The sequence below is a fragment of the Lactuca virosa genome, chromosome 4, assembly GCF_052849685.1.
Source record: "Lactuca virosa cultivar CGN04683 chromosome 4, Lactuca_virosa_CGN04683_v6, whole genome shotgun sequence".
NCBI lineage: Eukaryota > Viridiplantae > Streptophyta > Magnoliopsida > Asterales > Asteraceae > Lactuca > Lactuca virosa.
Window position 1 is genome coordinate 142,086,047 of NC_136429.1, and position 12,248 is coordinate 142,098,294.

The following is a 12,248-nucleotide window of genomic DNA, read 5'->3' on the forward strand; positions in this document are numbered from 1 at the left end:
ACACACACACACACACAATGGACCGTGTCGCACCATACTCTAACACTCCTCTTAGAACGGATGCTCGATGAGATCAGACAATGATGTGTCAAGCAACGGGGGTGTGAACGCCTTAAGATATATGTGTAGTCTCATATTAACTCTCCAAATGAGTTTTTATGGAGAGATGCGAGACTCCAGCATATATATAAAAACGTAAATATGAGTCTACACATTAAAATCTTAAAACCTTTAATTTTAAGAAAACGTTGCATGAATTGATTATCTGATCATCATAGTTTTTACACAATAACACATTAAAAAAATATCTTCTGCGAATTTTATATATGTTATAATAATTTATTTGATTTTGATTATTTGGTATCACATATAATGATTGCACAAATAAGTGAACGAGACCACTTCTTTGGTAACAATTTTTATAGATTAGGGATTCAGTTATAAATAAAATGAAGTAGGAGGTGGTAATGTGTAAAAGGGGAATTTCTCATAGTCTCATTTCCCCTTTGGCTTCCTTGCCAATTCAAGCATTGGCTCCTCCAACAAATTCCAAACTTGCGGTGTATGCTTAAGCTCCTGCCATTGAATCTTCGAATCGTCATCATCACAACCTGCTGATTCTCCACAAACAGTATCAATCCATTCTTCAATCAATCCGAATTGTGTTTTAATACCTGGAATTCAACTTTCGTCACCGGCGGTGTTAACAATCAAGTATTGAGCGAGCGAGAAATCGTCGTTGAAGATGTCGTTGAGGATAAAAACGGTGGTGGACAAATTTGTAGAGGAATTGAAGCAAGCTTTAGATGCAGACATACAAGACAGAATCATGAAGGAGAGAGAGATGCAGAGTTACATTGAAGAGCGTGAGCGGGAGGTCGCCGAACGTGAAGCAGCCTGGAAAGCTGAACTCTCTCGTCGCGAGGTCCGGTTTCCTTAATCCTTCTTTAATTATCTTTCATGATCTTCATCTTGCTTGTTTCAAATTAAGATTTATTAAGTAAATTGTCTAAACCCTACCCTTAGAATAGATTTGTCATTTGTTAGTATTGCAACTACAATTAAACTGTGGTAGAATTAATCAATTAAATAAATGAAACCTCGATTTTCTTCATATAGATGATTACTGCATCTGATATATGAGGAGGTGATTTAGAATATGAACTCCGTATTTAGTTTACTTGAAGATGAACTCCTTTCCATTCCAAGCTTGAGTTTGGTTGCAAATGAGTACAGAACCGAATTTGCTTGGAGCTCATAAAATCCTTTGGCCAAGGGATTTCAACAATCCAATTTCCATCCTAGAATCCATGGAATTCCGACAGATAGCTGATTTTCACCTATTTCTTTAAAAGTCTAAATGCAAGAAATAGCAATATGCATTCATTTGTTATGTATCATGGATAGCATCCCACTTTTTCATTTCTTTTATCTTATTAAGGCATTGTACTCTGAAAAACCTACCCAATCATAGCATTGTACTTCCAATTTTTTTCTTATCTAGGAAATTATGATGCTATAATAAACAAAATCAATCAAAGTAAGTTGGTATTTCTTGCATTAAAGTCTTGATACAAAGCATTAGGTTGTATTTGTGTGAAGTATGTTGATGAATTATTGGTTTCAGGCAGAAGTTGCCAGACAAGAAGCGAGATTGAAGATGGAGAGAGAGAACCTGGAGAAAGAGAAGAGTGTGTTGATGGGAACAGCATCCAATCAAGATAATCAAGATGGGGCCCTTGAAATTACTGTAAGTGGTGAGAAATACCGATGCCTAAGGTTCTCAAAGGCCAAAAAGTGACATCATTTTTTTTATATCTTTTTAGGGTCATTGGTTATGTATATGTAGTACAAATTTGATTATTTGACCATACGCTGTCGTGTTTTATCAAATCTAATATGCTAATTTGGCTCACTCTAACGTGCGAAAAAAGTTTTGGAACTTTGGAAAATGAACAAGATGTAAGCAAAGTTATCATCATAGTTTCCAGAAAAACAATTCTACTTTTGCAATTCTATCGATTTTATTCACTTTCACTATGTTTTGTATTAATTAAAAGGGTGTTTTGGAATGTTTACTTAGAGGGCTTGTTAGCTTATTTATGTTTGATAAGCTAATTCGAGTGTTTGGGTTGTATAAATTAGCTTATTGTGGTTTGGTAATATTTTTGCCAAGTTGTTTCAATCTAACTTATTAGTTTATTGTAATTTGATACTGTTAATAAACACTTTAATTGTGTGGGTTGCATAAAATAGCTTATTTTAAAACAATTCATTAACTTATTATGTTTTGGTATCAGATAAGTTAATTTAAAATTTTCTTTTTAGATTGTGTTTTGGTACCCTGAAAGCTTATAAGATTTTTTGTTAAATGTAAGTTGTTTTAAATAAGCAAATCCAAAAAAAAAAAAGTCATTTTTTTTTAATCCATTTTTCATGATTAAGTGGTTAGGGAAAAATAAACATAAAGTACTTTCACAAGTTCATTAATTCAACCACTAAACTATTAATTTATCTATTTCAATTGTCTTGAGCATCTCCAATGGGACTTTTTTTTTATAGCTTATTACTATTGACTTTTTATAAATGAGCACTTATTTTTATTGGAACACACCATTTTTTTTGCTTATTTTTATTGACCACTCAATATATATTGAGTGGTCAATATAGTTTAACCTTTTATATATTTTACCCCCTCATCTTCTAATTATATTTTAATTTACCCTTTTATTATATTTTAGTTTTCAATTTATTTATTTATTTAGTAGTTAATTTGATTTGTCATTTTATTTAATTTATCTATCAAATATTTTGTGACATCTTACGAACTTTTAGAGCGATTATAAAAATGCGTTTAATACAATGTGTGTTTAAAAATGACTAACTAAATGAAGGGGGTTATATAGAACATTTTAAATAGATAAGGATAGATTAGTTAAATTTAAAGAAAAAGCTAGTGGAAGAGGTTAACCATTGGAGAGACAATTTATTTAGAGGTTAAAGTTAATGGAATGATGAGGTGGCACTAATTTTAAGCTATAGCATAGTTCAACCATTAGAGATGCTCTAATTTGGTTCTGATTATTATACATGGCTTTCAACAACAAAACTATTGGAGATGCCCTAATTTGGTTCTGATTATTATACATGGCTTTCAACAACAAAACTGATCCTTATAACTTCCCTATACTTTGTTTAACAATTAATTGCCTTGTGTTTGTTCATGAAAATCTCAAATCAAGTATAAAATTCAGTAGGACCTTCATATTGTAGTGTACATTTCAATGGCGAGTTTAGAACGTAAAACCACATGGTAGACGCAGGAATACATAGTAGGTGGTGTCGGGATGAAATATGTGTTGTCGATACATGAAAAATAGGTAAAAAAAATCAAAAAATCAAAAAAATTTCCACTGCGGACAGAAAAATTAGGGGTTGCCTGTGCCACAACGGGGACCCCTTAAAACCGCCTCTGGTTAACTATTTAAGTGAAACTGATAGAAAATTAAAAAAAAAGATAAATAAAGAAATCAAAGAAATACTAGTTAAGGGTTTGGGTCGGGTCAGTGTGAAGCGGGAGAAGAAACGATATGGTAAAAATGCCCTTTTTTTTTTTGCCTTTTTTCCTTTATTTATCTTTAACTTGTATTTAACTATTTTTATTGGATTATACTTTAAGTGAATTGGGTTGAAATAAAAATATGGGTTTTAGAAATTTTGATATATACATATTTTTTTTTGCCAAAATCATTAAGGTAGTTTATTTCAACTATTTAAGATAGATGACAATTTATATTTGACAAAACTGCAAATTTAGTCCTTGTGGTTTACAAAAATCTTTGGATAGGGTCCAAAAAGTTTTTAACTTGCATGGCAGGTCCAAAATCAAAACATTTCCGCGATTTTAGTCCAAAAAAACTTGAAAAGACGATTATGTCCTTTTATTTTCTTTTCTGTATTTTATATATTTATTTAATACCTTTTTTAATTAAAAAAAATAACATATCCCACCCTATCACTCTATCTGACCCCCCCCTCTCTCTTTCACTCCACCCGACCCTTTCCTTTCTCTTTCACTCTCTCTACCATCTTCTTCTTCTTCACCCTTCACCTAATTTGAAGATGGCTTGATTAGCGATGAATCGTCCTCCACCACCGGAATCGTCAAAGCTTGGATCTGAAGTTGTTGATGTGTCATCGATGGTGCTCAACGATTATTAGGAGATTGGAATACGACATCAGATGCACACCTGAAGAAACTGGAATCACTCCCAAACGAATCACCATCAATAAAATCAAAATAATCCCTCTCCACATATCTCTCAGCCAAAACACGATTCGCAGCTGAATGACTCACACATCTCTCAACCAGTGAAAGTCGAAAGCTTTCCAGTTCTTGAATTTAACAGGGAAGAAATTGGAAACATATGTTAGTGAAGGGTCTGCAGTCGACGTCTCATCAAAGCAAACATAAATCAACCAACAAACCCAACAAACATAAATCAACCAACAACAAAACCTCATCGGGGGTTGTTGTCTTCGATCTATCGACATCAGTGGGCATGGGAAGCATTTGGGTGATTTTTCTTCAATAGGAGGGGCTGCAGACGATGTCTCCGGTAGGCCCGTGGTGGCTTCCTTTCTCATCGTCGCTAGTGAAGGAGTCAGGGGTGTTTGGGTGGTGTTCCTCGACCAATCGTCACGGAGGAAGGGGGTAGCTTCGGTGCTCCACTCGACTACTTCCCTTCTCGTTGTAGGCTGTGGATTTGAGCAGTAGCAGTAACGATGAAAGGGGGGGTGTTTGGCTGAGACCGGTGAGCATATTAGGAAGAGGAGGAGTATTGTAATGGTGGCGATCGGTGGTCTCCTAGTTCCACCGGTTTCCTCCTACGCTAGAGATGCATAACTGGTGAAGGAAGTTAGAGAGAGAGAGAGAGAGAGAAAGAGAAAAAGAGAGAGAGAGAGAGAGAGAGAGAGAGAGAGGGAGGGAGAGGGAGGGAGAGAGAGAGAAAAAAAAACGTATGGGTGGGTGGGGGATAATATATTTCTTTTCTTTTTATTTTCAAGACAATATGGTATTAGAATAATTGTAAAAAATAAAAAAAAAATTAAAAGGGTATAATCGCCTTTTCAAGTTTTTTTGGACTAAAAACCCAGAAAAATCTTGATTTTGGACCTTCTGTGCAAGCTGGAAACTTTTTGGACCCCATCCAAAGATTTTTGCAAACCACAAGGACTAAATTTGCAGTTTTGTCTTTATATTTATACATAATCTCTTGTATAAGAAGAAAAAAAAAAGACAAAATTGCAAAAATGGTCCCTGTGGTATGCATTTTATTGGGGTTTTGGTCGAAACCACGAGTTTTTTGGCTTTGTGGTCCTTTTGGACTGGTTTGTTTGTGAAAATGGTCCTTATAGTTAACTCCCGTTAAAAACAATCCGTTAACCCCCTCATGTGCCTTCCACATGAGGGTATTTCTGTCTTTTTACTTCTAGGGACCATTTTTGCATAAGAAAAAATAAAAACCCCTTTATATACCATTTTCTATTTTCAGCTTCTTCCCCAACTACTGTTCTTCCCCGATTTGAACAGATGTTTAAACACATTTCCCAGATAATGGAACAAAATTTGAATCCCACTTACATTACAATCAAGGTCAACTAAAAACCATCAAAAGATTTAAAAGTTGGATGCTGACAATAACGTAAATTCAGTTGGAATGCACACAAACAACATAGCTAAACACAAACAACACTATTTTATAAGCTTGTGCAGTAGCTGTGGTTGATACAAAGTAAAGAATGCTATAAGTAAAGAAACATAGGGTTTTAGTGATTCTTTCTTCATCGGAAGTTTGGTAAATTACAAAGAACATTGTTTCCCCAATTGTTCTTCCAAGGCCAACCAAAGCAGTTTTCCATGATCTGCTTGTCTTCTCACTTTCCATGGCTCCATATGACAATGAACAAAAATAGAGATACTTTCAAAGCTAATGCGTCTAAATGCCACTTCTTCAGATCAATGGGTCATAGATTTCGTTGAGAATTCTACTTTACTCTTATTTAGGTGAGATTCCATCTAAGATGCTCAGCATACACAACAGTATACAATCAAGTCCAAACTAAAATATACCTCGGAATCACTAATCTGATACTGTGCATCTGATACAGACCGCCTCCTCCTTGAATCAACATTTGGAAAAGCCCTAGTAGTACCACCAGCATTAGAATGAGTACCATCGTTACGCCTCGACACAGACCTCCCACGCCTTTGAGATGAAGGTGTTGCAGAACTAATCTCAGCATGTTGCACGACTCTAATTGTACCACCAGCATTAGAAGCAGTATCATCGTTACACCTTGACACACCTCCTACACCTTTGAGACGAACCCAGTTCAGGACTAATCTCAGACTTCACACGAACAAGCCGGGTGCTTCTACTGCTTCCACTCTCATCATCTACCTCAGAGTTGTTACCCTTCCCCGAGAAAAACTCAATTGCTAGATCATCAAGACTAATTTCCGGGAAATCTGAACCCCTCACGGTGTTAACAAACTTGCGCCTCGGAGTAGGAAGAACACCTGAATCAATCTCCGTTGGAATCGGCCGTGAGAATCTACTAAGTTGGGGAAGAAGCTGGAAATAGAAAATGGTACATAAAGGGGGTTTTATTTTTTCTTATGCAAAAATGGTCCCTAGAGATAAAAAAGACGAAAATACCCTCACATGGAAGGCACATGAAGGGGTTAACGGATTGTTTTTAACGGGAGTTAACTACAGAGACCATTTTCACAAACAAACCAGTTCAAAAGGACCACGAAGCCAAAAAACTCGTGGTTTGGACCAAACCCCCAAAAAAATGTATACCACACGGACCATTTTTGAAATTTTGTCAAAAAAAAAAAAAATTAGACGGGCCAAGAGACCCACCATCAACATTTTTTTTTTTTTTTTTTTGAAGTCTCCCCCACCCTATGTAACGTAAAAGAAAGGGTAAACACCATTGTCTTTCAAATCACATGACCAAACCAGCACTAAAATTTTGGTTTTGTTAAAAAACCTCAATTTCAGGTTTTTTTTTTTTATTTGGTTTGGTTTCGGTTTCTTTGCTTGCATACCCCTAATATTTGCCCAAAGGTTGTGTTTTTCTTAACATTAGAATCATCACAGTGTGTTGTTGATACTTGCAACGAACAAAGTACAACCCGACGATTTGCTTTAGGGAATCGAATAGTTCTATCACTGAGTTCACCATCCTATGGTGTAACAAACACAACCTTAGACCCAACTCTCAATCTTTTGTCTGTGCAAAAAACATGAATACCCGTACCATATAAAATTAATAATAATAACCCCTATCCTATGGTGTAACAAACGCAACCTTAGTAACCAGAGTTCTTTAACAATGTCAGAATGTGTATAATGGGTCTGTCTAGTCCTTCAAGGCATAACATTGAGGGGCGAGTTCTGCTAACCACAAATAATCAATTGTAGTAACATTGCGGACATAATTACGCGTAGTTTGAACAAGATTGTAAAATATTATGCACTCTGATTTTGCACGTCGTAGAACAGAAGTCGGGTGAATCTCCGCAATCTGACCATTTGCCAAAACCCTGTATTTCCCATCCATCATTAAACACTTGATTCAATTCTAGTCAAATTAACGTTATAAAAAATGGTTATATTAAATAATAAATAATACCTGTAGGTTCCATCAGGTTGCTTCAGGGCTGCATTCAGGAAATAAGAAGCAGCAAGACATCTACGGAGTGGAACCATGTCATCTCCACATGAACTTATCTTAAGCCCCATTCGTTCAACATTTTCCCGGATTTGACTGCAACCACCCACCAAAACCAAACATATATACACATAAGGGGTAATTTTGGAAGACAAAAAAACATCATATAAGAAGAGAATTTAGTTACTTGTAAATGTCACGAGCATGCTTTAAGGAACGACTATTAATGAAGTTATCCTTGCACCATTTCCTCAGATTCTTTTCAGCTTTTTCTTTACTATTCTCCATTTTGTTCTTCTCTAAAAACTCAAGAGAAGCACGATAAACATTAAGTAAAGTAAGATGGTCTCCCTCGGGGCTCGAGAATGATTTAATAACTGTTCGCGACTGGAAAAAAAAAAAAACAAAATAAAAATCCGTTAGGAAAAGTAGTTAAAATAATGAAATTTAAAATGGTGTAATGTATGCAATAATACCTCTTCTAACTTGTCACGAGGAGCATAAAAGATGGATTCAACTGATAGCATTGCAACAACTATTAACATTTCTTCCAAGCAATCAAACTGAGAGGCAAGAATAAGAGCCTTTGAATCATTTGGTTCTAATGGAAGACGTGCCATTTGGTGTCCAATTGGATCTGATAATTTCTTTTCATCTGTTAAAGCACCTAGCAAGTACAATAACTCCAGTGATCTAATCACAGTCATCCTGCACTCATCAATCAATCACCAATTCAATATCTTCACCTAAATCTTATCTAACAAGTAAGACAACTATACTAATATATACCTATCGGGTTTCTCCATGAAGTCAAACCCAAGTATATCATCAACACCAAGAGCACTAAGCTGCAAAATAACATTAGAAAGGTTGCATCTTTTGATCTCTGGTATTGTGGAATCATCAAGTCCCTCAAATCTGCTCTCTGGATAAAGACGGAAGCATTTCCCAGCTCCTTCACGCCCTGCACGCCCACTGCAACATTAGAAAAAATTTAAATTTCCATTTATTTTATTATATTTGGTCTCTATAGATGTAGATGTGAAATCAATGTGCTTACCTCCTTTGAAGAGCTTGAGCTTTTGAAGTTTTAACAACAATTAGAGATTCAATGCCACTATCAGGAGAGTAACTCCTCACTTTCACCAATCCAGGATCAATAACATATTTAATTCCAGGTATTGTCACAGATGTTTCAGCAATGTTAGTTGCCAGTATCACCTACCAGTAACAAACACACCAATTCAACTTCAGGAAAGTAATTACTGGTGTAAAGGAAAAAGCAAAACAAAACCAGTTCTTAATAAGGAGTGTAGTGTACCTTTCTGAATCCAACAGGAGCAGCTGCAAAAACTTTCATTTGCTTCTCTGATGGAAGAGAAGAGAACAATGGCAAGATTAAGATTTTCTGATTGGCTTCAGGTAATTTCTTAAGATTCTCACGCACAAGACCCTCAATAGACTCAATCTCTTCTTGCCCAGACAGAAATACAAGTATATCACCGGGCCCCTCCTCCAAATGTATCTAATAATAACACAATGAACTTGTCAAATGCTAACAAAAATAACAACTATCAACTCCTTTTACTAGTTTCAAGAAAAAAAGAAAAAACCTGAAATATGGTAACCAAAGCTGCATCCAAACAATCTGTCTCAGGTTGGGTGGTGTACAGAATATCCACTGGAAACTGCCGCCCCTGAACATGAACAGCTTTTGCACCACCAAAATACTCTGAAAACCCTCGTGCATCCAAACTAGCAGACATAATGATTAACTTTAATGGATTTAACTTTCTTACTAAATGTGGCTTCACAACACTAACACTGCTACCTTCACCTTCACCATTATTTTCTTCCTTCACCAGTGTTCCATTGTTATTAGATTCACTAAAAGTTTTTTGAGATCTCTTCTTTTGTACATCTTTCAGCAAACCTAAAAGCACATCTGTCTGCACTGTTCTCTCATGAGCTTCATCAACAACTATAACTGAGTATCTTGAGAGATAAGGGTCCAAAAGTGCTTCCCTGTGATGTGAGCATATATGTATGTATGTAGCCTTTATCAGCTTAATATGGTACTACATTACATTAGCTTTCTAGTTAACAAGAATGTAGGATTATATGTTAACCTCAATAGCAATCCGTCTGTCATGTATTTGATTCTTGTTGAGGTAGAGGTCATGTCTTCAAACCTAATGGAGTATCCAACTTTTTGGCCCAACTCAACACCACATTCTTCAGCTACACGTTTTGCAACAGTTACTGCAGCAACACGTCTTGGTTGAGTGATTCCAATTGTTCCTCCATCGCGACAAAACCCTCCATTGAACAAGTACTGGGGCAACTCTGTCAGAATGAAAATGATAGACTCATATATAGCTTACTGGATTAAGTCATGTTCTTGTTGAGTTCATTAAGTCAACAAGAAACAACACCTAGAATGGAAGAGATTACTCACGTGTGGTCTTCCCGCTTCCGGTTTCACCAACAATTATCAAGGTATCATTTTTCCTGACCTCCTCAACAAGTCTTTTCTCAACTAAACAAATTAACAATTGATCGGTGAGAAAAACCTCTAATATACATAACAAAAAGAAGAACAAAAGGTATCATAATAGTAACTGCAAATCTTTAGCATAAGGTCTTAATCATACTGAAGTTAACAAAATTGGTAAGGAGATGTTAGCTCTAACGAGCTTACAGTGCCATTGACAACTTTTTCATAAACGTTTACAAGATGAGAGACTAATTCAACTTCAAATAAAACTGATTAACACAATTACAGCAAATTTGATTTCCAATAACAAGTAGGAACTTAAACTGTTGTATGGGGCAAAAGACATTTAAAAGCGGAGCATATCCATATCAAGTGTGCTGTATCGAACAGGTGTACCTGAAGCAATAGGCAAAGATCTTCTCTGTTGCTCAATCTTCTGTCTCCTGAGAGAATATTAGTTCAGCATTTCGAATGCGTTAATTAACAAAGAGATAATGCGTATTTGGTTGTGTGAGAGTTTGAAATGGACCTGGCAAAAGAGTCAGATTTCTGATCGCCGTTAAGGAGTTTAGGTCCGAATTGAGGATGATTGTTGGTGCCATTGCTGTTGGGATTGAAGTTTCTTCTGTCTCCGGTAGCCATGGAAGGCATCTCCCAGGCGAGAGAATAAGGGGTTTTAGTGGAGGCCGGAGGGACTCACCGAAAGAGGGCCGGCCAAAGAGTTTAAATTTGGTTTTATAAACCGGGACACGTCGCAGACCGGGCCTAACAAACACGGAACAATTAGGTTTGAAGTTTGATACGTAGCTTTTAAACCGGTTAAACATGGGTAGAGGTGCACAAAAATCGATCCTGAACCGGTCCTGGATCGGTCCTAAGTCGATCTTTTTTTTTTTGGATCGGTCTTTTTTTGGAGCGGTCTTTTTTAGACCGGTCCCGATCGGTCCTCGGTCGGTCCTTTTTCGGTCCCGTGTGGGTGAGGAAATTGTTCAAAAGCAAGGATTCGTTTATGCATAATCCATGTTTTTGGATCGATCCAATATACCGTGATGCAAATAAATGATAGAGCGGTACCATGTGGAGCGGTCCAAACGTCGGTGGTTAAAGAGACTCTTCCCGAGAAGCTCGTAAAGAATCTCTTTAAATCCTCATGAATTTTTTTAAATTTGTTCATTGCATCACGTTTTAGGGTTGTACGACTTACATGACAATAATCTGGTTGTAGAGCTTTCTTGATGAATCTAATAACTCTCGGCCGAGAGAAAAAATCAAATGGAAGACTTTCTTGTATAACTAGTTGCATAGATAATTGGCGTGCTAGATCATTATCGTAATGCCAAGATACTCCATCATTATCAACTTGTGTTTGCGCAATTGCATTCTCATGTTTCTTTCTACATGAGATCTAATAATTATTATTATTATATTATTAGTTATTAGAGTAAAAAAGAAAAAAGCAAAGGAATGGAGTCAGGGAGTAGGGACGAATGGAGTTTGTGTTAGTCACTTTGTCCCACATCGCTTGTATTACAAAAGATAAGGAAGCTGGGAGCAATATAAAAAAGATGTAAGGGAAACTCTATTTGCATGAAAAAATTGAAACAAAACCTTAATTTTGGAGGCCTCATATTTAATTGGGCTACCAAATGTTTTTCATTTTCTGGACCGGTTGGACCGGTTTGGATTGGGAGCTGTCCAAAAAATAGACTGGTTTATTTTTGGACCGGTTCAATTGTGGACTGGCTTAGGACTGGTCTGGATTGCAACGTATATCAATTTTAAGGACTGATTAAGGACTGCGGTGTGGACTGTTAAAAGGACTGACCGGTCCAGGACTGGTTCAGTCCATATGCATCTTTTTTGGATCCGTTTGGATTGGTTCTTTTGCCCACCTCTAAACATGGGGAGTGTTTGAAGTGGATGCTGATTATTTAAAGAGTAATTACAGAAATAGTCCCTTTGGTTGGTAGATTTTGCAGTTTTAGTCTCAGTTTCTAGATTTTGT

General features: G+C 36.4%; 2 protein-coding genes across 2 annotated transcripts; one reads left to right on the top strand and one right to left on the bottom strand.

The window, feature by feature from the left end:
* The first annotated feature begins 492 nt into the window (after positions 1 to 492).
* On the top strand, positions 493 to 2,013 carry LOC145107493 (uncharacterized). The gene is made up of 2 exons (XM_079044384.1): positions 493 to 925; positions 1,628 to 2,013. Exons 1-2 carry the CDS (start codon positions 746 to 748, stop codon positions 1,799 to 1,801), a joined length of 354 nt encoding a protein of 117 aa, XP_078900510.1. The 5' UTR covers positions 493 to 745; the 3' UTR covers positions 1,802 to 2,013.
* Positions 2,014 to 7,128: 5,115 nt separating this feature from the next.
* On the bottom strand, positions 7,129 to 10,960 carry LOC145107494 (RNA helicase family protein). The gene is made up of 12 exons (XM_079044385.1): positions 10,773 to 10,960; positions 10,640 to 10,686; positions 10,205 to 10,285; positions 9,876 to 10,092; positions 9,360 to 9,771; positions 9,068 to 9,271; positions 8,807 to 8,967; positions 8,536 to 8,721; positions 8,223 to 8,454; positions 7,934 to 8,133; positions 7,708 to 7,842; positions 7,129 to 7,618 (listed from the first exon to the last, which is right to left on the bottom strand). The coding sequence occupies exons 1-12, from the start codon at positions 10,892 to 10,894 to the stop codon at positions 7,435 to 7,437; spliced, it is 2,181 nt and encodes a 726-aa protein (XP_078900511.1). The 5' UTR covers positions 10,895 to 10,960; the 3' UTR covers positions 7,129 to 7,434.
* Positions 10,961 to 12,248: the final 1,288 nt, after the last annotated feature.

What these genes read in the sequence shown, in the direction of transcription:
- LOC145107494 (XM_079044385.1), bottom strand. Translation starts at nt 10,894, where the DNA reads ATGCCTTCCATGGCTACCGGAGACAGAAGAAACTTCAATCCCAACAGC. An exon ending in ACAGACGGATTGCTATTGAG is followed by an intron (nt 9,772 to 9,875) that starts GTTAACATATAA and finishes CTCACATCACAG; the next exon opens with GGAAGCACTTTTGGACCCTT. An exon ending in CTCCTGTTGGATTCAGAAAG is followed by an intron (nt 8,968 to 9,067) that starts GTACACTACACT and finishes TGTTACTGGTAG; the next exon opens with GTGATACTGGCAACTAACAT.
- LOC145107493 (XM_079044384.1), top strand. Translation starts at nt 746, where the DNA reads ATGTCGTTGAGGATAAAAACGGTGGTGGACAAATTTGTAGAGGAATTG. An exon ending in CTGAACTCTCTCGTCGCGAG is followed by an intron (nt 926 to 1,627) that starts GTCCGGTTTCCT and finishes TATTGGTTTCAG; the next exon opens with GCAGAAGTTGCCAGACAAGA.